Source organism: Perognathus longimembris, chromosome 15 (assembly GCF_023159225.1).
Source record: "Perognathus longimembris pacificus isolate PPM17 chromosome 15, ASM2315922v1, whole genome shotgun sequence".
NCBI lineage: Eukaryota > Metazoa > Chordata > Mammalia > Rodentia > Heteromyidae > Perognathus > Perognathus longimembris.
Window position 1 is genome coordinate 20426026 of NC_063175.1, and position 24460 is coordinate 20450485.

General features: G+C 42.2%; 1 protein-coding gene across 2 annotated transcripts in view; it reads right to left on the minus strand.

Annotated features, from left to right (window-relative positions):
• The window catches only part of Ankrd29 (ankyrin repeat domain 29), a 49962-nt gene that overhangs the window by 23378 nt on the left and 2124 nt on the right, over positions 1 to 24460 (minus strand). Inside the window, exons 2-5 of one of the 2 annotated variants that reach the window (XM_048363610.1) lie at positions 14539 to 14649; positions 7623 to 7721; positions 3537 to 3635; positions 57 to 155 (exon numbers count right to left, since the gene is read on the minus strand). In XM_048363610.1, coding sequence (XP_048219567.1) covers positions 57 to 155; positions 3537 to 3635; positions 7623 to 7721; positions 14539 to 14649 — 408 coding nt within the window. The remainder of the gene's footprint in view (positions 1 to 56; positions 156 to 3536; positions 3636 to 7622; positions 7722 to 14538; positions 14650 to 24460) is intronic. The other variant, XM_048363611.1, reaches the window with a different exon arrangement.

Here is a 24460-nt window from a genome sequence, read left to right on the forward strand (position 1 = left end):
AGTGTAAGAAAGGAAAGAAAGTGGCCACCACTCAACAGCCCTTGGCAAGTACTCACATAAAGTTGATCATGGATATTGGCCCCATGCTTCAGTAACGTCTCCACCACCTGCATGTGCCCATACTGACTGGCAGCCAACAGAGCAGTGCCTCCATCCTATGCACAGCAATATAGACACATGTTAGAGACAGTTCAGACACAGAACAGTGGAAGAAACTTGCTTTCCTTCTTTTTGCCTTTTCCTTTTTATTATGAGTGTAGGAGAGCATATAAAAATTCACACATCTGTATCCTAAAAGTGACTAAAGGCCCGAAGTTAGGGACCCAGGCTTACAGACAAAGGGTTATGTAATGCCAGACTGGCATGCCCCAGGACTTGGCACTGAGCCTCTTTTGTTGTCCTGCTATGTAAGGGAAACTGGTCCTCTGGGAAAAAAAGGGGGAAGGCAGAGGGATATACAGACATGTGTGTAGAAGAAGGTACACATATGGATACATGGAGGAACAGACAGCCGGACACAGAAACTCTTGCACTGTACTATGTTTAGCTTATTCTACAGTAAATTCTCCTGTAATTGCCCTCGGCTGGTTCAGTCTTTTTGCTAAAACCACTGGCAAAAATGAGTTGGACAATGGTGGCAGTGCCAGCAGTAGCTGGCCACTGACTCACAATTTTGATAGGATTCACCTTAATGATGAGAAATTATGTTGTAAATGTGGATGACTTATTCAGAGATAAGGTAAAGTTATTTCAGCAAGTTATTATGATTTAGAAGTTTCTATTGTCAAACACAGAATCATCTATTCAGAAACATGGGATAGAAACTCTACCACATCTTGTCAGTTTGTCTTAGAATTACCAGAAGAACCTCCCAAGGCCAGACACTCACTTAACAAACACTGGCTTCTCTCTGTAGTGCACCCAGTTAGAAGCTTTGATGGGGTAACCCTCTGGGGCTATTGCTTTCAGATCAGGTGTTCTCCAATTATTTATTAACTTAAATGTCCAAATAGCAGTCCACAGAGCCAAACAACTCAATAGTCCTAGATGGGAAAAGATAGTATCTTACCAGTACCACTTGAGAAAAGCCATTAATGGTTTCCATTGACCACAAACTCAATGAGTCAGTAGTGTGATGTGGTTGACATAAGAACAAACTCTAATTTAAGCTGCAGAGATAAAAGTAGAGTAGACGAAACACCTGCTTTACAGTGCTCCACTGAATTTAGGGCCCAAATTTTACAAGAGACCTGGGCAAATTGGCATATGTTCAAAGGAAAACACTAAGCAGTAAAGTGAGAGACAGATGGAATATGCTATCATCATGTGCTCTTCTAATGGAGAGCATGTGATCTGGTTAAAAATATGAATCATTAATATGATTGTGTAGCTTCTAAATTTGGGCATAAGGTTTTTGCTAGGAGAGAGCTCTGATTTAGTAGGCCTAATGTAAAGCTTGGTGTGTGGGATGACTGTGACAGGCCTCACCTGTAGAAACTTTGTTATAAGAGCCCCTATGATCACACACAGGCAATAGGCTGGGGGAGGCAATATCTGGGGGATAAGAGCTGGGCTGTGTGGTGGGAAAGGGTGTTGAGTTAGGCCTTAAAGAGAGAGAAACAGAAAGGAGACAGGAGGAAGGCTGAGGCTGTTGAAGATGGTGATGGTATGGAAACATTGAGAAATTATGCAATAGCATCAATGAGCTGCACTGTTTTCAAGCTCTGTCCTTTGAATTTCCCCCATCTTTGCATTATGAGGTAAGAGAATATTAAAATATAGTAATTATGATAAAAAGAACTCATCTCAGAGAGAGAGAGAGAGAGAGAACAAAAGAGAGAGAATGCATAATTGCGTGCCAGTCCAGAACTCAGGGTGTTAGTGCTGTGACTGAATTTTTTTTTTTTTTGCACTACACTAGTGTTCTACCACTTGAGCCACAGCTCCACTTGTGGCTTTTTGGTGGTTAATCGGAGATAAGAGTCTCACAAACTTTCCTGACAAGGCTGGCTTCAAACCATGATTCTTGGCTCAATCTCCTGAGTAGCTAGGACACAGGTGTGACCATTGGTTCTGGGTCTTTTGATTTTTAAAAACACATCTTTAGTATTTTTATAGCTTTATAATGAAAAGAACAGTTGTTGAAACCAAGTTGCTTTTGATGACACATCCATATTATAATCTCTTGACATTCTCCTCTTCCTAGGAAAAGCTCTTAGACACCTGCAGTTGACCTCATGGAAACGTGGAATTTCTCCTCTAGGGCTCTGTGTTCTGCAGGTTTGTGAGACAGCACAGAGCGGTTCATGTGTAAAGGCTTTAAGCCAGTGTTGACTTGTTAAGCAAGACAAAGACTGGAGCAGTATTCAGTCATACATGAGCATTTTTACTTCATTCAGAGTTGAGATTTAGGTTTAGAGAACTTTCTATTTTGAGTTGTGTTGCATTGATAATAAGAAATAAAGTGACATTTAATAGAAAATAAATTTTCATGTATTATTATATGCTTGAGGGTATGCACATAGTTCAATTGCAGGTTTTGGAAAATATAGAATTAACAGCAGCATCATAACAGGAAAAAAATCTACTGGAAACACTGGAGATATCTAAATAGCACACAAATTTTACAAAAAAAAACTTAAAGATTTTCCAACTTGGGCAAGTTTTCATAATGTTTTAAATTATTTACATACCAAAAATGAGCTGACAATGACAAAACATTGTGAACACAAAATTGATTGTTTTGTAGTCTCAGTTTCCTTACCTGTATGTCAAAAATGAAATTAAGTAACTTATCTAAATGAAGAATACAACCTTTGCTGAGTTATATGTTTTGATTACGTACTGTTTATTTCATGAGAAAAATCCATGAACGCCAGATGCCTGCCAATAAGTCCTATTATAGTTCTAAAGTTAATCTGTGTGTGTGTGTGTGTGTGCGCGTGTGTGCGCGCGCGCTAAGGCTTGAATTCAGAGCCTGTGCCCTATCCCTGAAATTCTTTGGCTCAAGGTTAGTGCTTTACCATGTGAGCCATGGCATCACTTCCGGCTTTTTCTGAGTAGTTTATTGGAGAACCTCATAGACTTTCATTGACTTTCCTGCCCAGGATGGCTGTGAACATCAGTCCTTAGATCTCAGCCTCCGAGTAGCTAGGATTACAAGCATAAGCTACCAGCACCCAGCTCTGAGATTAACCTTGAGCTAGAATAAAGCCCACAGAAACAGGGAGAGTTAGACAGCCATCTTCCATTGTACCTCTTGTTTAAAATTTAGTGAAAGCAACCAGTTCAAGAAAGGGTCTAAGTAACTCTTCAGGAGAATCTCCAAGTTTATTTCAGAGTAAAAGTTAATGTTTGGAGTGGAATCACTAGAACAAGCCTTGAACCTCTACAATAACCTTGTAAAATCCACTTCTTCAGTTTGGGAATCTTGCAGAAAGGGAAGTATAAGTTTGCAGTTATAGTTAAAGACAGAATAAATACCCATGGCAGCAAAGGTCCTTTGCCAAGGTGTGAAATCAAGAAGATTCTCTTACTTTGGTTCTACATTCAGTGGATGCTCCAAATCCAAAGAGAAATCTCACCACATCATTATGGCCTTGCTGGGCGGCAAAGAATAGGGCAGTTGTACCTGACTAGGGGTTGGGGGAGGGAGAGAAATAGAGAGAGGCTGGCTTTAATAGACAAGTAGCTAAATTATGTTTGATTTACACAGTTGCAAAGAAATAAAAACTGTATCTCTTCCCCCCCCCCCCATATACACCTTGTAGCCTAGGAAGAAGCTACATTTGATTTGATTCTATGTCTTAGTCACCCAGGGGAGTGACAAAATAAAAATGAAACCATTATTATTGGTGTAGTAGGCTGAACAGTGGCTCCCCCAAAGATAGACTCCACTTAATTCCTGAAATTTGTGACTGTCACCTCATATGGCAAAAGATGTGATTAAGTCATAGACTCTAAGCCTAGCAGCATATCCTAGGTTACCTGGGTGAACACTAAATCCAATGACAAATGTTGATACAGATTTAGAAAGAGGTCAATCCCACTGGCTTCACTAGAGACCAGAGGATTACAGTTCAAGGCTGGGTGGTTCAGGCATAAGCAAGACCCTATCTTGAAAATAACCAATGCAAAAAAAAAAGAGTGGGGAGGGGGGTCCGGAGAGTGGGGAGTTGGTGTGGCTCAAGTCCATAGTAAGTTCAAGGCACTGACTTTAAACCCTAATACTGCCCCTCCCCTCAAAGAGTGAAAAACAGCTGTGCATGGAGTCTCATACCTGTAATCATAGCTACCTGAGAGGCAGAGACAGAAAGGACTACAGCTTAAGGCCAGCCTGAGGAAAAGGTTTTCAAGAAACCTATCTCAATCAATCAAAGGTGGGCATGGTGGCATGCGCTAGATGAGTAAAAAAGGATGGTGGACCAGGTTGGACTAGGCATAAATGTGAGACTGTATTGAAAAGGTAACTAAAGGGGCTGGGAATGTGGCTCAGTGGTGGAGTGCTTGCCTAGCATCCATGAAGCCCCAGGTTCGATTCCTTAGTACCACATGAACAGAAAAAGCTAGAAATGGCACTGTGGCTCAAGTGGTAGAGCACTTGAGGCTAGGTAGTGCCTTGCAAAAGAAGCTCAGGGGCAGTGCCCAGGCCCTGAGTTGAAGCTCCATGACTGGCAAACAGCAACAAAACAAAACAAAAATAACTACAGCAAAAAGATCTGGTAGGGGGCTGGGGATATAGCTAGTGGCAAGAGTGCCTGCCTCGGATACACGAGGCCCTAGGTTCGATTCCCCAGCACCACATATACAGAAAACGGCCAGAAGCGGCGCTGTGGCTCAAGTGGCAGAGTGCTAGCCTTGAGCGGGAAGAAGCCAGGGACAGTGCTCAGGCCCTGAGTCCAAGGCCCAGGACTGGCCAAAAAAAAAAAAAAGATCTGGTAGGGTGGCTTCTGGAAAATTCCTATTGTTTTAAGCCATCACCTTTGTGGTAACCTGTTATAACAGTCACAAAAATTAATATATTTGGTAGAATCTGATTTTCCTGATCTCAGTCTCCAAATAGCAGGGATTACAGACATGAGCCACTACCTAGCTGAGTTTTAGTTTTTTCTTTTGATAAGATTTTTACCTAAGTTTAGAAGTTAGAATTATAGCAGTTTTTGAGCCAATTTGGAAACATACTTGCTATCAACCATACACAAGAATATAGCAGTTCATAGGCAAAAGGATCTAGATTTCAGTCTGGAATATGAATGAAGGTCTTAAATGTGTGTTTTTTACTAATGAAGGGCTTGACGTTAACCCCTCCTCCTGAGAGTTTTTAAACCAGCTACATTGCTGACTCTCTGTACCACGGTCTTTGAAGACTATCAATTTCCAGTTTGTCTATGTGTCTAGGCAGCCAAGTTAAAATAAGAAAGGTGATTTTTCAAGTATCATAATACCACTAGATGGCTTAACAATGAGCCAACTGTAAGGCTGCTGTAAGAGTACATTCCAAAGCACTCGCAAGTCTTTGGATCAACTTTCAAAACAGGTGTGTGAGGTTGGGGTCTTCCTTTGGTTTAGCATTTCTTCCACTCCAGAAATTCAAGGAACTGCTGGCAACTGACCATAGCATAATGATCTGAGCCACAGTGTGTTTCTAAACTGAGAGCATTTTGGTAAGTCTTCAAGCATTGCTGGTTTTAGTGCAAAAATTTTCATTTCTAAGAAGAGTTGAGCCATTGGGACCAAACAGATAAATATGAGACCATAAAAAGCATACATTGGGGCTGGGAATATGGCCTAGTGGCAAGAGTGCTTGCCTCCTACACATGAAGCTCTCGGTTCGATTCCCCAGCACCACATATATGGAAAAAGGCCAGAAGGGGTGCTGTGGCTCAGGTGGCAAAGTGCTAGCCTTGAGCGGGAAGAAGCCAGGGACAGTGCTCAGGCCCCGAGTCCAAGACCCAGGACTGGCCAAAAAAAAAAGCATACATTGGCTAGAAATCAAATATTTCTTTCTTCTCTCTGCGTTTCTCAAGAGACTTTTGTGCATGTTAGGGCTGTCCTTAAGGATAAAGGTTTTGAGTAGGCAGATCTAGTTTTCTTTAGAGAAAAATCTGTCTTTACCATAAAGTTATAATAAACAAGCATTATAAAACAAATGAAAAGGATGAGGTTAAATTTAAACCGTATTTCTAAATGTGTTCAAACATTTTCACCCCAGAGGGAAATTTTACTTCAGTTGCAGAAATGAAAAATGAACCCAAAACAACTATTTTTGTGCAAATCACTCAAAAGAGCCTGTGAGAAGACTGAGCTTGTAGCAGTTTCTCTACATGGTTCCTTCTCAAGAGACCAAGTGACCCAGGGCTGTGGAGAACCAGACAACAGATTCTGCCAGTCAAGGTTCAATACCCAGGGGGTGGAGGCACTACTAGGCACAGATGTGTCTGGATAGATGTGTCTAGATAAGTGTATCTTGGAACTCTTGACACGGCACTTAGATCTGATGTGTCTTAATTTGCTCTATTTGGTCTTGACTGAAAAGATAAGGTATGCTGGATTTCTGAAAGTTTGGTTGATGAATTGTCTTCAGGGCAGATTTTGAGATCAGGCTGGATCAGGGAAAAACCAAGTACCAAGTCTGGTTTGGTGTGGGCCAGGAGTAGCTAGGATACAAGCATTATCCATCACTGCCTGCCTATAAAACCTGACTTTAGGACTAAGCTCCTATGATTACCCTTGAATGAAGTATGAGCACAGGTTTCCATTGTAAGGCCAATATTTGTCCACATGGACTTTTAGGGAGATCTTTAGGCCATGAAAAGGTCTTTGAAAACTACTTTGTTAGGATAGTTGAGATGCCTAGCACCTAAGCTTCATCCTGAGTACACTGGTGACTAAAAACAGAGGTTCTAGGAAAATCCTATACATTTTGTTGCATCTTATCTCAAGGGAAGGAGGAAGAACCAACTTATGCTTGAGACAAAATGTCTCAGTGTGTAAGGATATGGCAAGAGGTGTGGGCACTGCAATGGATTGGATATGGTTTGAGTGAGTCCTCCAAAAGCTCCTATGATGGAGGCCTGGTTCCCAGCATGAAGATGTTGAGACATTGGGTCCTTTAAAAGGTGGGGCAATAATGTCATTGGTACATTCTGCCTTAGATAAAAATCAATCCTAGTCTCATGGTGTGAGATGGTTCTCACAGCATGGCTATTTATCAAGAGAGGCCACTCATGTGCTTGGTCTCTTCTTCATGCATCTCTGTGTCCCTTATGCCTTCTCTGTCATGTTGTGGTGCAGCCAAGGGGGTCTTCACCAGAGGCCAAACAGGTGGAGCCATCAAGCCTTGAACTTTCAGCCTACTAATTGTGAGCACAATAAACATTTTGTCATAATGTACCTGGGGGCAAGCAGTCTGTAATAGCAGCACAAAATGGACAAATATAATAATTATCTCAGATATATCTGACAATGGTCCATTCTTGGATCTTATTTTATAGGAGCAATAAACTCCACAATGGGTTTCAGTGTAGGAGAAAACCAACGATGACTCTTTACCAACTCACTATTATAAACGCTTCAGATCTCTAAGCCTGGTTATTTTGGCTGAAATGTGCAACCTGACCTACCTCTCGCTGGAGGTTGATGTCTGCTCCTTGCAGGACCAGTTCCCTCACACAGTCAATGTGGCCAGCATAAGAGGCAACCATGAGGAGTGTGGTGCCATGCTGGAAGAGAGATAGATGAGCCATTAGGTCCTTGTTCTGTCAGATAGAGGGGTCAGCTCCACCCAGCACTGAGTGTAAATTTCCTGCCATGATAAAAGGGCCTCATAAATAATCCTGTAATGCCAAGGTTGGAATTTTAGACTTATTAATTCACTTAACTTGTATTACTTTCAAAAATGCAGTCCAAGTAAACCATAATTATTGCACTTAAGGCAGCAGTGATAGAAGGTTTTCATTTTTATGGTTCTTATTAAATGATTCCTCAGTGAAAACACTGTTCTTAATGCAAATAAAAAGTTAAAATGCTAATCAGCTATTTTCTCTGTACTTGGAAGCCTTTTTTTTTAAATTAACTTCAAAATGATTCAGGTAAGTACCAAAACCACTGTGATAAATGGAGACTACTGAGAGCCACGGGCTGTGGGGACTAGGTCTACCTCTGCCAGCAAGCAATGGTATAACTTGGGGCATACTGCTTGCAATTACTGGGACCCATCCATTTCATCAGTAAAATGAGTGTATAGAAGGGAAGGTCACCAGGATCTCTTTCAGCTATAAGATTCAAGAACTTGGGGCTTGGAGTGTTGTTCAGTGGTAGAACACTTGCTTATGAAAGGAAGAAAAGAAAAAAAGATTCAAGACTTGAGGTGCAATGTTGATATAAAACCTTCTGGTGAAAGTTAATTTTTATAGTTTAATTCACATTTCCCTCCCTTCCTCCCTCCCTCCCTCCCTTCCTTCCTTCCTTCCTTCCTTCCTTTCTTTTCTTTTTTTTCTGTTTCTCTCCCTCCCTCCCTCCCTCTCTCCCTCCCTCCCTCCCTTCCTTCCTTCTTTCCTCCCTCCCTCCCTCTCTCCCTTCCTTCCTTCTTTCTTCCCTCCCTCTCTTCCTACCTTCCTTCCTTTCTTTCTTGTCCTGGGGCTTGAACTCAGGGCCTGAGCACTGTCCCTGGCTTCTTTTTGCTCAAGGCTAGCACTCTACCACTTGAGCCACAGTGCCACTTCTGGATTTTTCTATATATGTGGTACTGAGGAATAAACCCAGGGCTTCATGTATATGAGGCAAGCACTCTACCACTAGGCCATATTCCCAGCCCCACAGTTGTTTTGAAGGACTTGGAATTTATTAACTCCCAGCTTTGCATAATTAGTAGCCTGCCCTGTGGACCACAAGGACAGTGCACAGAGGGGCTCACTAGGTGCAGAGGACCAAGTACATTTGAGAGGCTTCATGGTACTTCATCTTCAGAATCTGTAGAAGACAGCACATTAGTGCAGTCAATTACAGAATAATTGTGGTTATGTTACAAAAACCTGTCAAAGTTTCATCCTCTTCATCTGTACAAAGGGGGGAATCAAAAAGCATCTGCCACCAGGCACTGGTGGCTCACACCTATTATCCTAGCTACTCAGGAGGCTGAGATCTGAGGATCAAGATTTGAAGCCAGTCCAGGCAGAAAATTCCCTGTGAGACTCTTCAATTAACCACTCAAAAACTGGAAGGGACACTGTGGCTCAAAGTGGTAGATATCTAGCCTTGAGCAAAAGAGCTCAGGGACAGTGAGCCAAGGCCCAGAGTTCAAGACCCATGACTGACAAAACAAAGGGCACAAGGGGTAGAAGATGTTAGTTTCTGTGAAAGGCTATGCTAGTTTTACAAGAGTCTTGTTTGGCATATACAAAGTACAGCTGAATCAAGGAAAAGCTAATGGCACCATAGTAGTACTGTGGGGTACTTTTTTTTTTTTAACCTTTTAAATGCTGTACCCTTCATTATTCAGTTGAACTCATGCTTTTGTACTCTCCAGATCAGAGTGACAAGCTTCATGTTACTAGAGTAACATCAAGTGGGAGGGATTTTCACGTAGATAGCAGATACACACCACCCTTGGTGCTGTGGCCTTACTGCGTTCCTACAAATTCCTATCGAAATTCAGTTCCCATGGTGGTGGTTAGTAGGGACTTCGGGGGAAGTGATTAAGCAGTGAGCGCTTTACACTCGGGAGTGGGTTTAGCTAGAGTTCTGCCCTCTTCCACAGAGTGAGCTTTCACTAGACACCAAATCTGTGAGTGCCCTCAATGGGGGGGGGGGGAGGAGGGAGGGCTCTACAACTTGGGCAATTTCTGTTGTTTATACACCACCCAGTTTAAAGTACTTTGTTATGGCACCCCGTGGACTAAGACAATGGCTTAAAGCTAATAAGAATACTTGGTCATGGATTACACTGGTCTCAAAATAAAAATTAATTATGAGGGAGCAGTTGAAATTGTTTTGTGGTACTGGGGCTCGAACACAGAACCAAGTGTTTGCCAGGTAGGCATTCCACCATTTAAGACATTCTCTAGTCCTTTTTGTTTTGCTTATTATTATTATTATTATTAATTTTTGGCCAGTGATGGGCCTTGGACTCAGGGCCTGAGCAGTGTCCCTGGCTTCTTCCTGCTCAAGGCTAACACTCTGCCACCTGAGCCACAGCGCCCCTTCTGGCCGTTTTCCATATATGTGGTGCTGGGGAATCGAACCGAGAGCTTCATGTGTTGGAGGCAAGCACTCTTGCTACTAGGCCATATTCCCAGCCCCTGTTTTGCTTATTTTTTGAGAGAGGGTCTCACTATTTGCCTGGGCCTGCCTGGATCATGATCTTCCTGTTCATGCTTCCCACTGCAGCTGTAATGGCAGGCATGCGCCACTATGCTCACATCTTTCTATTGAGACAAGGTCTCAAACTTTTTTACCTTGGCTGGCCTGGAGTCTTCATCCCTGATCCAGCTGGATTATAGGCATGAGCTACCACATCTGGCTTTGATATTTTTAAAAAGAAGGCTTACCTGTTTCAAGCAAAAGATGAATCAAGCCAGACACCAGTGACTCATGTCTGCAGTTCTAGCTACTTAGGAGGCAGACCGGCAGGTTCAAGGTCAGTCTGGGAAAAATATTTATGAGACCCTATCTTAGCCAATAAAAGCTGGACATTGTGGTATGTGACTATCCTCCCAGCTAAGAGGAAGTAAAAATAGGAAGACTGTGGTAAAGGCCAGTGGGGGGGGGGGGGAAAGCCTCTATCTCAAAAATAAGCAAAACAAAAGGGACTGAGGAATGATTCAGTTGGTGGAACTTTTGCCTAGCAAGTACTTGACCCTATGTTCACACTCCACTATATTTCAATTCTAACCCACGGTTAATTGAAAAGACAGCTGGAGCAAAAGAAAAAGAATAAAGAGTGTCATGTTAAACAACACAGAAACATTTCTTTCATATTTAAAACATACTGAAATAATCCATTTTAATTCTCTAAAGATTAAATTTACTTCATTTACCGATGCTAAAACTTATCTTTTAGCTAAGCATGGTTCCTCAAACCTGTAATCCTAGCTACTTGGGAGGTGGAGATGAAAGACCACAGTTCAAGGCCAGTTTAGGTAAAAAAAAAAAAAAAAAAAAAAAGTTCAAGAGACTCTACTTGACCAATGGCCAGACATCTGTCATCCAGCTGTGAGGGAAGCACAACAGCTATTTGAGATTGTGCACACCTGCAATTCTAGCTCTGCAGGGAAGCACAAATAGAAGGATTAAGGTCCAGGTTGGCTTGGTATAAAGGCCAATTATCTTTAAAAAAAAACACCAAAAAACCCAAATACATAAAAGGCTGGTAGAATGGCTCAAGTGGTAGAGCACTTGCTAACAAATGGAAAAATGGAAGCCTTGAATTCAACCCTGGTATCACTTTTTAAAAAAGAGTTATCTTTTACTGTTTTTTTTTTTTTTTGTGCCAGTTCTGAGGCTTGGACTCAGGGTCTGTGCTCTGTCCCTGGGCTTTTTGCTCAAGGCTAGCAAAGGCTAGCTACATCTCTACTGACAGCTTTTTTTTTTTTTTTTTTTTTTGGTGATTAATTAGCGATAAGAGAGTCTCATGAACTTTCCAGAGCGGTCTGGCTTCAAACCATGATCCTCAGATCTCAGCCTCTTAAGTAGTTAGGATTACAGGTGTGAGCCGCCAGCATCTGGCATTTACTGGTTTTTAATAGCACATATACAAATGTAGGCAAATATGGTAAAGTTCAGAACAACAGCACTCTGAAATACAGACATTAATACATCTAAAAAGGTTAAAATAATCTTGCCACTGTACACTCTTGTAGTAAATGTGGTTGCAAAGCAAAACTAAATAAACATCAAGTGGATATGGTATTAATTTTGGGATCAAAGTGTTAGCAAATAAAAAGCTTTTGGTCAACAGTGGTGGATCAGAGATTAAAATATTTATTCTTCTCTTCTTTCCTTCTTCTGTTTTCCTTCCCTTTTTCTTTTCCTTTTCTATGTTTTTTCCCTTTATCTTCTCTTCTTTCCTCCTCCTTCTTCTCTGCTCTTCTCTTCTTCCTCTCTCTCTCTCTCTCTCTGTCTTTCTCTGTCTTTCTCTCTCCTGCCAGGAATTGAATCTGGGGCCTTATATATGCTAGGCAAGTACATACCACTCACTACATCCTCCACCCTAAAATATTTGTTCTTTACAATGCTGTTTGTTAGAAATATTTGAATATGGTCACCTTTTGAGATATCAAAAAAATAATCAACCCAAGATATGGGGTAGGGTTGGAAGGGAAATGGGAGAGAGGGATAGAAGGGCTGACATTGACCAAAATATACTGGACTCATAAATTGACATGTTGAACTGAAATGCCTTTGTACAAACTACTTAAAGATAATTAAAAAAATAAAATAAAAAAGAAGTAATCACACACACATACACACACAAACAAAAAATCCCCAAGAAACCCCTAGAGCATCTCCTTGCATTCTTATGGCTCAAAGGCTTCTCATGTGGTCTGGGGGTTGGCCCCACAGGGCCTGGGTGGGCAGTATAGCCTAGAGATCAATCACCACCATCAGACATCATCTGGATCCCAGATTCCATGCTCAAGGGCACGTGGAGGGGGCAGAAGTCCAGCCAGTGACATTCCAAGAGGAACAAAAGCTTATACTGTTTCCACACATCTCCTGCCCCTTAGTCACTAGTCTAAGAGGCCCTTTCAAAGTTTCAAGATGTCTAAAAGAACCATCATTTAGACTTATTCCTTGAGTTAGGGAGCTATCTCTCCAGAAATCTCCTGATAAAGAAATTTTAAAAAATTAAATGAAGAGGAATAATCTATAAATCTACGTAAGAGTTTATTCATGAAAACACAATGTTTGGCCAATATAACTGCTAGTCATTCAGCAAACAGAGCTGTCTGAGTGCTTGCTCATTGAGAAGGGTGGAGGTAGGAGAGATGACTCAGGGAGCTGGAAAGAATGACAGCATGTGCAGCAAATAGGCCTTGAGAAGTCACCAGGGCATCTGAATAAGAATAACTTGAAGAAAAAGAGGAACACTGGTTGTGTAAGTGGTGAGGCCACGATGTTACTAGGCCTTACTCCACAATGTCAGCCAGTAAGTAGGGGCGGGGGGGGGGGGGGGACTGGCCTAGGGAGGCCAAAGAAGATCCAGCCACCAGTTCACAGATGCACTCTCTATCAGTCTGGGTTCCAACCAAGAACAGATGGCATGTTCAGATTAGGATAACTGGAAGGAGATTTAATAAAGAGGCTATTTATAAAGCTGTGGGTGTTGGAAACTAAAAGAGCAGTACAGGGTTGGGAGGTAGCTCAGCGGTAGTGTATAGTAACTGCTTCGTGTGGGAGCTAATACCATCAGGGAAGGAAAATGAGACACCAAGAACAGTCTAGTTCTGGGGAGGGGGGGTAAGTGGGGGCTCCATGATCAGCCAGGTCTGAAGGCATGAAGGCAAGCTATTGGCTCCTAGGATGCAGAGTGGAAGCACCATTGCCAGACAGGACAGGAAAGGTACTGGGTTCCCCAACACCCTCACTTCCCACCCTCTGACTCTTGCTGATGCTTTCATTTGCAAGACTCATTGCAGGCCCCTAGGAAGGGTGGCTAACAGGACAGTTGCCTGGGTTCAGCTGTTGAGAAACAGTCAGTGGCAGAAGGGTGCAGAGTGGGTCCTGGGATGCTTTCTTGCACTGATGTCCCAGTAGAAAAGTGGAACAAACTATTTTCCTTCTGGGCTTGGGGCATAATTCTCTTATGAATTTATGCAATAAAAGCAGGAAGTGGTACACCCAGTTCCTAGGAAAACAATATAGACACCTTTGAAAACATTTTTATTCGAATCCTAAAATCATCTCCTCATTGTGGTCCTCCTTGTACCCCGGGGATGAAGAAAAGTCCAGCTGAGTATAAAAGATGGCCTCTAGATGGGGAGGGGTAGAGTTTTCTAAGAGGTGCCTGCCAGGGACAGTATTGTTTATTTTTATTTCTCTTTTTCATTTGCTAGTCGATGTCTTTTGATTTGAGAAAGGAAATGAAAGTATTTCAAAAAGAAGAGTGGTGAAGGCTTCAGTTCCTCACTTTTCTATTTAGCAAAAAAACAACAACCCACAACAAAACAGAACACCCACCTCCATGGCAGCCCACATGTGCACTAAATGATCTGCACTTTATCTACTTTTTCTTTTTTTCCCCTTAGTGAATTGTTTACTAAACTGCCATGTCTTTATGCAACTTGCCAATTCTGCTTTCTAGTGAAGTTCCACCTTCTGTTTTATGCATATAACAATTTCCTTTCTGACTTTCTCCTCCTCTATGTTTTTAAATTTGCTAGTGTATCTTGGACTTTTTGAAAAGCATCAAGCAAGTAAACACATGACCAAGTCAATGAACCTGGAAAGGAAAGTGCTTTGTGGGGTGGTCTCATGCCTGTGGGGTACCAAGAGGGGGGGGCCCTGGGCATGCAGATACCATGGCCCTTCCCTCCATACACTGTCTCTGCAGTCCACATCCACCCGACCGCTGTTCAGCAGCAGCTTCAGCAGGGCCAGGTTTCCCCTCCTTGCTGCCCAGAAAGCAGCATTGGCCAGCGGTGTTTCCTTCTGCAAGAGCAAAAAGAGGACCTTAAAATCAAAATTATGTAGCATGGCTGCTTATATGCACATATAGAATACTGCTCAAAACGAAGAAATTTGAAAGATTGCTCAGCCGGTAGTAGATGCTTGTGACAGTATTTGATTGTGGGATGTGGGGTCTTTGCTATCAGTTGCCTGAGCCTCAGGGCTGTCTGCAGAGCAGATACCAAGTTGGTAACATGCACCATTAACACCCAGTTCCCACCAATGGCTTACCTTTCCTGCCTCCTTGAAATGAACTTTCACCCATTCTCCAAGGACAAGACTGTTCAAATGCCATTTCCTCCCTGTAACATTCCAAATCTCTCTTCTGCTCCAAGAGAAGCAAAATCTTTCCCCATTCTGGCCTCTCAAATGCATTCGTGGGCATTTTCTCTGTGTCCTCAGTACTTTCTGATCCTAGCTGTCGGGGTAAATGCCTCCCTTTCCCTCTGCCTACCAGCCATTGCTTCAGCTGGAATCGGATGCAGGAACAAGGTTAGGAACAAGGACCTTTGGGCATGGGATATAGATGCATGGCCTCATGCAGATCCTTCAGATCACTGCTGGGGCTTTTGAAAGTGGCTAAGTTCAAGTTGGGCCATGTGTAAGGAAGGTGCAGGAGTGACAGAGTGGAGCTGATACAATTTCCTTCTTTAGAACAAATCAATTGGTAGGGAAGTGTCTTGGAGGGAGGGGGCTGGTTGGGGGACAGAGAGTTCTGGGCTTGGTCCTGCCCTGCACAAGTGCCTTGTCCCTCAGAAGTCTCAGCTTCCTTTTTTTTTTTAAATTTATTTATTTATTAAACAAAATTTTTTTGACAAAGTGTTGTGCAAAAGGGGTATAGTTACATAGTAGGGCAGTATGTACATTTCTTGTGTTATCTTTCACCGTGTTTTTCTTTCCCTTCCCTAGGTCAGGTAGACATATATACAATACACAATGTACCAAGAACATATACAGTAGCCATGTGGCCTACGCCAAAGAAAATTCGCCTAGGTCTTTAAATATAATGTCTACAATAGACAGTATGCTTAGACAGAAATCACACTAACTGTGAAGGTTACTGAAATAAAATGATGTACATTAATTGCCCAATGTGGTGCCCAACACCTCATAACTGTCAACAAGTGCTATTTCTATCTACTATTTTTCTTTACAAAGTTAGAATCAAAAGGCAAAATTAAATCCAGAGCAAAAGTAGGAGTAGAGAATTTTCCTAGTCTCAGGAAATCTTATGGTTTCACATGGCTTAATAAAACTACTCTGGGGGAGGGTGTTTAAAAAATGTATCTGGCTGGATGGTGGCAGCTCACACCTGTAATCCTAGCTACTCCCAAAGCTGAGATCTGAGGATTGCAGCTTGAAGCTAACCCTTAGCAGGAAGGTCCATGAAATTTTTATTTCTAATTAATCACCAAAAAAATCCTGCATATGGAAATGTGACTCAATTGGTAGAGCATTAGCCTTGATCACTGAAGCTCAGGAACAGTCCTCAGGCCCTGAGTTGAAGCTCCAGGACCTGCACACACACATACACACATACACAAATCATATCTGACTCCAAATACATGTCTTTGAAATACAAGCATGTGCCACATAATGTTTGGAGCAATAACAGACCATATACCACAGTGGGCTTTAAGTTATATTGCCCAGTGATGTTGTAGCTATCTTAGTTTAAGTATGCTCTACACACTTCTCAGAACATATCCCCATCTATGGAACTAGGGCTATCTGTTGATACAGTGGTTCCTCCTTGCCTGTGCTTTTGCTTTCTACATCACTAGTCATAAGTAAGCAATTCATAAGAATTACAGATGTTCTGAATAACATAATAGAAGCTTGCACTGTCTTCTTCCTTCTTGCTTTTGTCCAGTGGATTTATGCTGCCACCTCGGCTGGGCTGTGTTTCAGAAATTCTTTTTTTTTTTTTCCTGTCAGTCATGGGTGGGTCTTAAAACTCAGGGTCTGGGCACTGTCCTAGAGATTTTTTTTTCTTTTTTGCTCAAGGCTTTATCACTTTTGAGGCATAGCTCCACTTCTGGTTTTTAGGTGATTAATTGGAGATAAGATTTTCATGGACTTTCCTCTTAAGCTGGCTTTGAACCATGATCCTCAGATCTCAGCCTCCTGAGTAGCTAGGATTACAGGTGTGAGCCACCAGTGCCTGGCAAGTAATTCTGATATTTTACTTATGGGCCTCAAAAAGCAAGAGTAGGGATTTTATAACTAGTAGTGTTACGATTGTTCTGTTATTAGTCTTTTGTATATGGAGAGTTAAACTCTCATATGTATATGTATACAGAAAACAGAATACATAGTATTTGGAATGTGGCTTCAGGCATGTATGGGGATCTTGGAATGTATCCCAGTGAATAAAGGGAGTCTACTGTATTGTATTAAATGCAATGTTTCATTCGGTTAAAAAGAAGATGCCAGTAATTTCAGCAACTAACAAAGCTATCTAAAATGGAAGTGATGGTGAGTATGTGGATTTTATTTCAAAAGTCCTTCAGAAGTGCTCTTGTGAATATTTGGATGGAAGACTGGCAAAGTGGGGAGTGACAAATGGATCACAAACGTACTTAGAATAGTTTCCTGGCTCATTAGAGAGGGAAAAAAATAAAACCCTCAAATTCCAGGCTAATGACTTGCTTTCTCTGAAACCCAGGGTTTTCAAGCTAAACTGCGACCGTACTCACACCCACAGCTACCTTTGCACCAGGCTGGATCTTGCTTTTTACAATTGTTAGAAACTGAGGGAAGCAATGGGAAGGCAGGTTTGACTTGTATAATAAATCATGAAACAATGCCCTTGTAACAGAGATTTCACAATGACAGAAAACAGTGTCTGCAAGGAAGAATTAAGAAAAGAATTTAATATGGACCACAGGACTGTAATGCTGGCTTTTCCTGAAATGTGAACTCATGGGAGAGGTAGATTATAATTCATTTTTCAGTGGCTTTGTTGTTTTATCTTAGCCTTGAATACATTTACAAACAAAAAATGTCTATTGTCATAGTAAGTTCTCTAGCCAGAACTTCTCTTCCTTTCAAAATAGTTTGGGGAACTCCTCTCCTTGAAAGTTTTCCCCAAGACCCTAGAAATTGAGCTTGGTGAAAAGCTGTACATATTTCACTGTCCCTCAAGGGCATGGTTTACTGAGAAATGGAGGCATGACTGACTGTACAGTTGATTTGAGGTAAGAAAGAGATGATTTCAAGTTCTAACCACTATCTCTTCCAGCTCTATGATCCTGGCCAAGTTACTTTTGTTGGCTTCAGAAGGTAATAATATAGCACCTCTGTCACATATTGTTGGAGGATTAAATGATAAAACACATATAAATATACTGAGTGCACGGCCCTTGTAATCCTTTACAATATTTGTCCAGGTGGTGCATTTATTTGCATGTCTTAGGGATAGCAGTACTGGCTAGCGACGAGGACTAGAAGTATGGTTTCTTGTTGTTATTATTTTGCTGGTTCTGGGGCTTGAACTTAGGGTACTGTCACTGAGCTTCATTTGCTAAAGGTTAGTGCTCTACCACTTGAATAACAGCTCCACTTCTTTTGGGTAATTTATTGGAGATGAGTCTCATGTACTTTTCTGACTTCACATCGTGATCCTCAGATCTCAGTATTCTATCTAGGATTATAGGCATAAGCCACTTGATGCCTGGCTGAAGTATGAGTTTTATAGGAAAATAAGACATGTCAACAGGCACCAAAAATATTGTAGGTGGAAAGGAATGTGACTGTGGTGAGAGACCACAGAATGTCTCATTCTACCTGAGGGTCTAGCCAGAAATGTGACAGACAGGCAGGGGCCTGGCTGCACATAGGTGCTGAGTATACCCAGGGGCAGGGCCCAGGGAGGCACAGATACAGAGCCTTGCTGCCATGCCCTAGAGGCTACCATACACGCAGCCAGGGCTGGTTATGGAGAGAGGGTGTGAGCTGAGGGTGTGAATGGGAAGTCAAGGCAGATTCTGAAAGCTCCCTTGCTATGCCCCCATATTTGGATTTTATATCCTAGAGAGAAGAAGGAAGCATTCTAAGGGGAGAGTTGTTATCAGTTTTACATTTCAGGACAGTTCCTCTGACAGCCTCAGGGAGAGGGACCTAGGTCTGATCCCCAATGGCCATTGGTGTTGATAGGGTTAGGAACTGACTATGATAGAACAAGAAATTCAAAGGTCTGAGTCGGGTAGGCAAACATAGTGAGAATGGGAGGGTGAGATACTGGGGAGTATGTGTGTGTGGGGTGTGTGTGTGTGTTTGAATACAGGGCTTTGTGTATACTAAGCACTTAGCTTTGAATTGCTGAGCTCCAGGTGCATGAAATTAGCATCTGTTCCTAAAGCATTGTGGCTATGCATTTCCTGGACATCAGGAACACTGAGATAATGCTAATGAAGTACATTCTCTGTACCATGTGGCATGCCCTCAGCAGTGACTTCCTCAGGGAGGTATCCTTTTCACTGTCCATTTCACAGGTAGGAAGTGAGAAATGGCAAGCTGGACTTCAGTGCTGGCCACCTGTGGCTTAAGGCCTAGCCAGGACACTGATCTGCTCCTGGCTAACTCTTCTGAAGACAGCAAGGAATAAGGTGAGCTCCAGTGGCCTCCTTCCAATATTCCCTCTCAAGTGCCTGGCCAACTATTTCCCTACTGTTGGAGGTTTCCACAAATCACACTCCTGGGGTAACTTCCACAAATTCTGTGGAGGTCAGGGGCAAGTCCTTTAACCTTTAAAGAACACAGTGCTTCCTGACTTGCATTCTTTCTGTGTGTGTGTGTCTCTCTCTCATTCTAGTATTTCCCAGCTTCTACTCTTTCTGTAAATAAATAAATAAGAAAATGGCTGGAGATGTAGCTTAATAGTAGAGTAAGGCCCTAAGCTCAACACCCAGCAAAAATGAAAAAAAGAAAAAAAGAAACCAAGACCTCTTCCCCAAAAACAAACCATTAAAAGTTTGGTGTGGTGGCTAATGCCTATAATTCTAGTGCTCCGGAGACTGAGGCAAGAGGATTATGAGTTCCAGAACAAACTGGGATCCATAACAAGTTCCATCCTGGTCTGTGCTATACACAGGGACCCTCTTTCAATTGTATCCCTTGCCCCTAAAGTGGCGTTTACTACCAGACTTCACTGCTCTGAGAAGCTAGCAGGAATTAAGTACAGGAATGAAGGGGATCAGAATGTGGGAGAGACACTGTTACTGGCACACAACCAGAATTCCCACAAAAGGCTAAATGGCGTAGATGTTTAAACTCTGTTTGAAAAAGAGTAATGTGTAGCCAGGTGCTGGTGGCTCACACCTGTAATCCTAGCTACTCAGGAGGCTGAGATCTGAGGATCATGGTTCAAGGCCAAACCAAGCATAAAAATCTGTGAGGCACTTATCTCCAATTAATCACAGAAAAAGCTGGCACTGTGGTACTGTAGCTCACATGGTAAAGTGCTAACCTTAAGCAAAAGGAGCTCAGAAACAGCACCCAGGCCCAGAGTTCAAGCCCCAGAACTAGAACACACACACAAAAGAACAATATGTGCTTCAATAGTGAACTTATTAACTTACAAGACTATTACTCTATTCAATAAATGAATCTCTATGACATGAAAATTACAATATAATTACAGTTTGAGAAGCTACATGAAGGATCTTATTTGAAATCTCATTGGCAAGCTGGTCCCGGGTGGCTCATGCCTGTAATCAGGAGGCTTAGTTAGATCTGAGGATTGACAGTTGAAGCCAGCCTGGGCAGGAAAGTCTGTGAGATTCTTACCTCAAATAAACTACTCAGAATAAACCAGAAGTGGCACTGTGGCTTAAGTGGTAGAGTGCTAGCCTTGAGTGAAAGAAGCTCAGGGACAGTGCCCAAGCCCAGAGTTCAAGACCTAGGTCTGGCAAAAAAAGAAATAAAGATGTCATTGGCTGTTATAATCTACTGTCCCACTTTATGCTAAGTATTTGGAATTTCCAGAATCTGTGATAAACTTTAAGCCTAAAATCAAGGTCAGTGTCATTTTACTTCCATGGCAGGAAACAGGAGAAAAAAGTAAATGGTTCTCCTGGGCATTAGAGACAGCCTATGTAACACCAGCATTGCCAAACTCAGAACTCAATACCATGTATAGAGTCTGTTTAAACACATACACATTCAGAATAAAGCCAAGTTACAGGGAATGAAAGTAGATCAGCAGTTGTGTAAAGCCAGCTTTGGGGTAATAGTGACAGCTAGTGAGTGGGGTGAGTTTTCCTTTGGCCGAGATGAAAGTGTTATAAAATGGATTTTGCAAATATTTGCACAATTTTGAAATTACTACAAAGGAATACTTTCAAGTGTGTGAATGAAATGGAGTGTGACATATCAGAGCTGTCAAAAAAATGTATGGTTTTGTTCATTTATTTTCTTGTGGCTTATCCAAACACGATTTAGGCTGATGGATGAACTGAAATGGATGATGAGATAATTCTCTCCATCTAGGCAGAGATCTGCACGCATGTTCTTACACTTCCAGCTCAGCTATGACTGGCTTCTTTTCCTCACATGAGACTTGACAGTGAGATGGTTTACCATCATGGCTAAAACAGACTCAGGAAAGAGCCAGATATCTGATCAGTTCCAAGAGATATTCCCTCTGCTGCTACCTATGGTGTCTGCAATTTCAGATCTGAAGAACAAAGCTTTCAAGGGTTAAAGCAGTTGTTATAAAATTTTAAAAATGCTAGGGCCTGGTATCTCATGTGTAGTATATAATCCTACCTACCTAGGAAGCAGAGATCTGAGGATTGAGGTCCTTATGTCCAATTAACCAGCAAAATACTAGGGATGTGGCTCAAGTGGCAGAGTGCCAGCATTATGTGAAAAAGCTAAGGGATAGTGCCCAAGCTCTGGGTTTAAGTCCAGTAGCCTTGCCAAAAAAAATCAAGGTATTAGAATCCATCAACTTTATTATAAGGCTCACATTTGCACTCTGAGACTGCTTTGATGGAAAAAAATTCTAACAGATGTATCTGTTTCTTCAACCAGAACAAATTACGAGTTGCCAATGGTGGAAAAATGGTTCCTGGAGACAAGCTGACACCAGTGAGAAGTGACTGTCACAAGCCAGGGCTTGGAGTTCAGTGGCAGAGGGCTCATCTACGCCTAGGTTTAACAAAAAGAAGAGGCTGCTAGCAGCAGGATGAAGCTGGAACAAACAGAGGGGTCCAGTGGGCTTCCCATGCCAATGGCCCCTCAGGCAGTGATTCTGCATCATGAAGAACCTGGAGGGTAACTTTACACTCCCACACTCCCATCCAATGCTGAGCCTCTTTACATGTAGCCCACACTCCCATCCATCCAATGCTAAGCCTCTCTGCACGTAGCTGCCACTGCAGACCTTGGTTGGCCCTATAAATCTTTGGGGGATGGGTGTGTTAGGAAAATAAAAACTTAATCTGTGGCTATCAAATCGAAGTTAGTAAGTATTAATTGAATAGCTACAAAACATCTTGTCGATTTCCTTAATAATCACTAAATTTGTTATTCATAAAATACCAGTGACACATGAAAACAGTTTGCAGGTCAGATTTTTCTCCTAATATGAGGAGGTACTGAATATCGATGAAAAAGCTGACACATCATGGTCTAAAGGTAAGTTAGCTGTTCATAGCTAAATCACTTACAAGGCAATATTTTAAGCATCCCCTAAAATTTACAATAAAATATCTATTATTATTGTGAACTATGGGTGTGGGATTTGAACTCAAGACCTCTCACTTGTTCAGCTTGCTTGCTTGCAATGCTGGCATGCTACCTACCACTTAAGCCATGCCTCCACTCCATCTTGTTTGAGGTTATTTTGGAAGTGGAGTCTCATGGGCTTTTCTGTGCAGGCTGGCTTTGAGCTGTAATCCTCTAGATCTCTGCCTCCTGAGTAGCTGAAGTTATTAGGCATAAGACAGTGGCTCCCAGCTTGTGGGTGCATTTTAATATAGTTGATATGGTGAGAGGTGGTGGGTAGAGAATGTGGAAAGCCGTTGAAATTCTGAATCCTCAGACTTCCCCTCAGTGCTTTCTGGAATTCCATTCCATGGTAAATAGAATGGGAGAGGAAAACTCCTTTTCCTCCTTAACCTAGCACAGGGCTTTTGCAGCCTAGTACCCCTGAGCAGTCCTCTCACAGCACACTAGTGTTAGAGTGAGAAATGCACCTTCCTGGCTTTTCAAACCCCCCGCTGCGCCCCCCACCCCCCGCAAATTGGACCGTCCCACCTTCTTATCCGCTATGTCACCTCACCTAGTAGTTCAACACCTAGTCAGGTGGGATCTTTCCTGCCCACCCCAGTCCTCATATCACCTTATAATGCATCAATGCCCAGCTTCCTTTTCCCCTTTATCCCAATGGGAGAGGCCTCCTCCACCTTTGTAAGTAATCCCTCCCATCCCTTGAGGAACTCAGGCACCCAGCACACACCCTCCAATCCCCTGCCATCATTTAAAAACCATTTCTTATTAAGAGATAATTCTCACACTATTATAATTCATCGTTTCAAAGCACACCATTTGGTGGATTTTGATATATTCCTAAGGCTGTATACCATCTAACCATCCATTCCAGCCTATTTCATCATCCTCCAAAGAGACCTCAGACCCATTTTTACCTATTAACAATCATGTCCCATTCATTTATTCCCCAGCTCCTGATGTATTTGTCTTTTGGGGACATTTCAAACAAGATGTGCTTTTTTTTTTTTTTTTGCCAGTCCTGGGGTTTGGACTCAGGGCCTGAGCACTGTCCCTGGCTTCTTTTTGCTCAAGGCTAGCACTCTACCACTTGAGCCACAGGGCCACTTCTGGCCTTTTCTGTTTATGTGGTACTGAGCAATCGAACCCAGGAACGTCTTCTCTCTCCATGATATGAGGAAACAGCTATCAGTGGCATGCTATAAGAATAGAAAAGGTCCTCATCACAAACCAAATATGCTAGCACCTTGATCTTGGACTTTCCAGGTTCTGGAGCTATGAGAAAGCAATGAGTGTTCTTTCAGCCTTCCAATTTATGTCACTTACAAGACTCACTGTTCTGTTAGTTGACAGACATTAGGATTGTTTCCAGATTTTGGTTATTATGAACACTAGTGCTATGTATAGAAAGGGATACATATTTTTGTGCAAACATCTATTTTTCATTTATCTTTGGGATATAGCAAGGAGAATTAATGAGTTTGAAGACAGACCTTGCTTTCCCTTGCCTTCCCTCCCTCCCTCCTTCCCTCTTTCTTTGCCAGTTGTGAGGGTTGACCTCGTGGCCTGGGCACCATCCCTGAGTGCTTTTGCTCAAGTCTAGCACTCTACCACTGGGTCACTTCTGGTTTTCTGGTGGTTGATTGGAGATAAGAATCTCCAAGATGTTCTACACTCACTGACTTTGAACCCTGATCTTTGGATCTCAGCCTCCTAAATATCTAGGATTACAGGTATGAGCCACCAGTACCCAGTGCTGGCTTCATTTTTTTTTAAAGTGACTGCCTTATTTTACATTCCTATGAGTAATATATGAGCTTCAATTTCTCCACAACCTTGCCAACACCTGTCAATGTTGTATTGATTAGCTATCCTAATGTGTGTGTGTGGGGGGGGTTGTAGTGGAATCTTATTGCAATTTTCACTTTCAGCTTTCTGGTAATGAATAACATTGAGCATCTTTTTAAAGGTGCTTATTGGCCATCTGTACATCTTCTCGGGAGATATGTCTATTCAGATCCATGGCCAATCTTAAAATTGAGCTTTTAAAATTGTT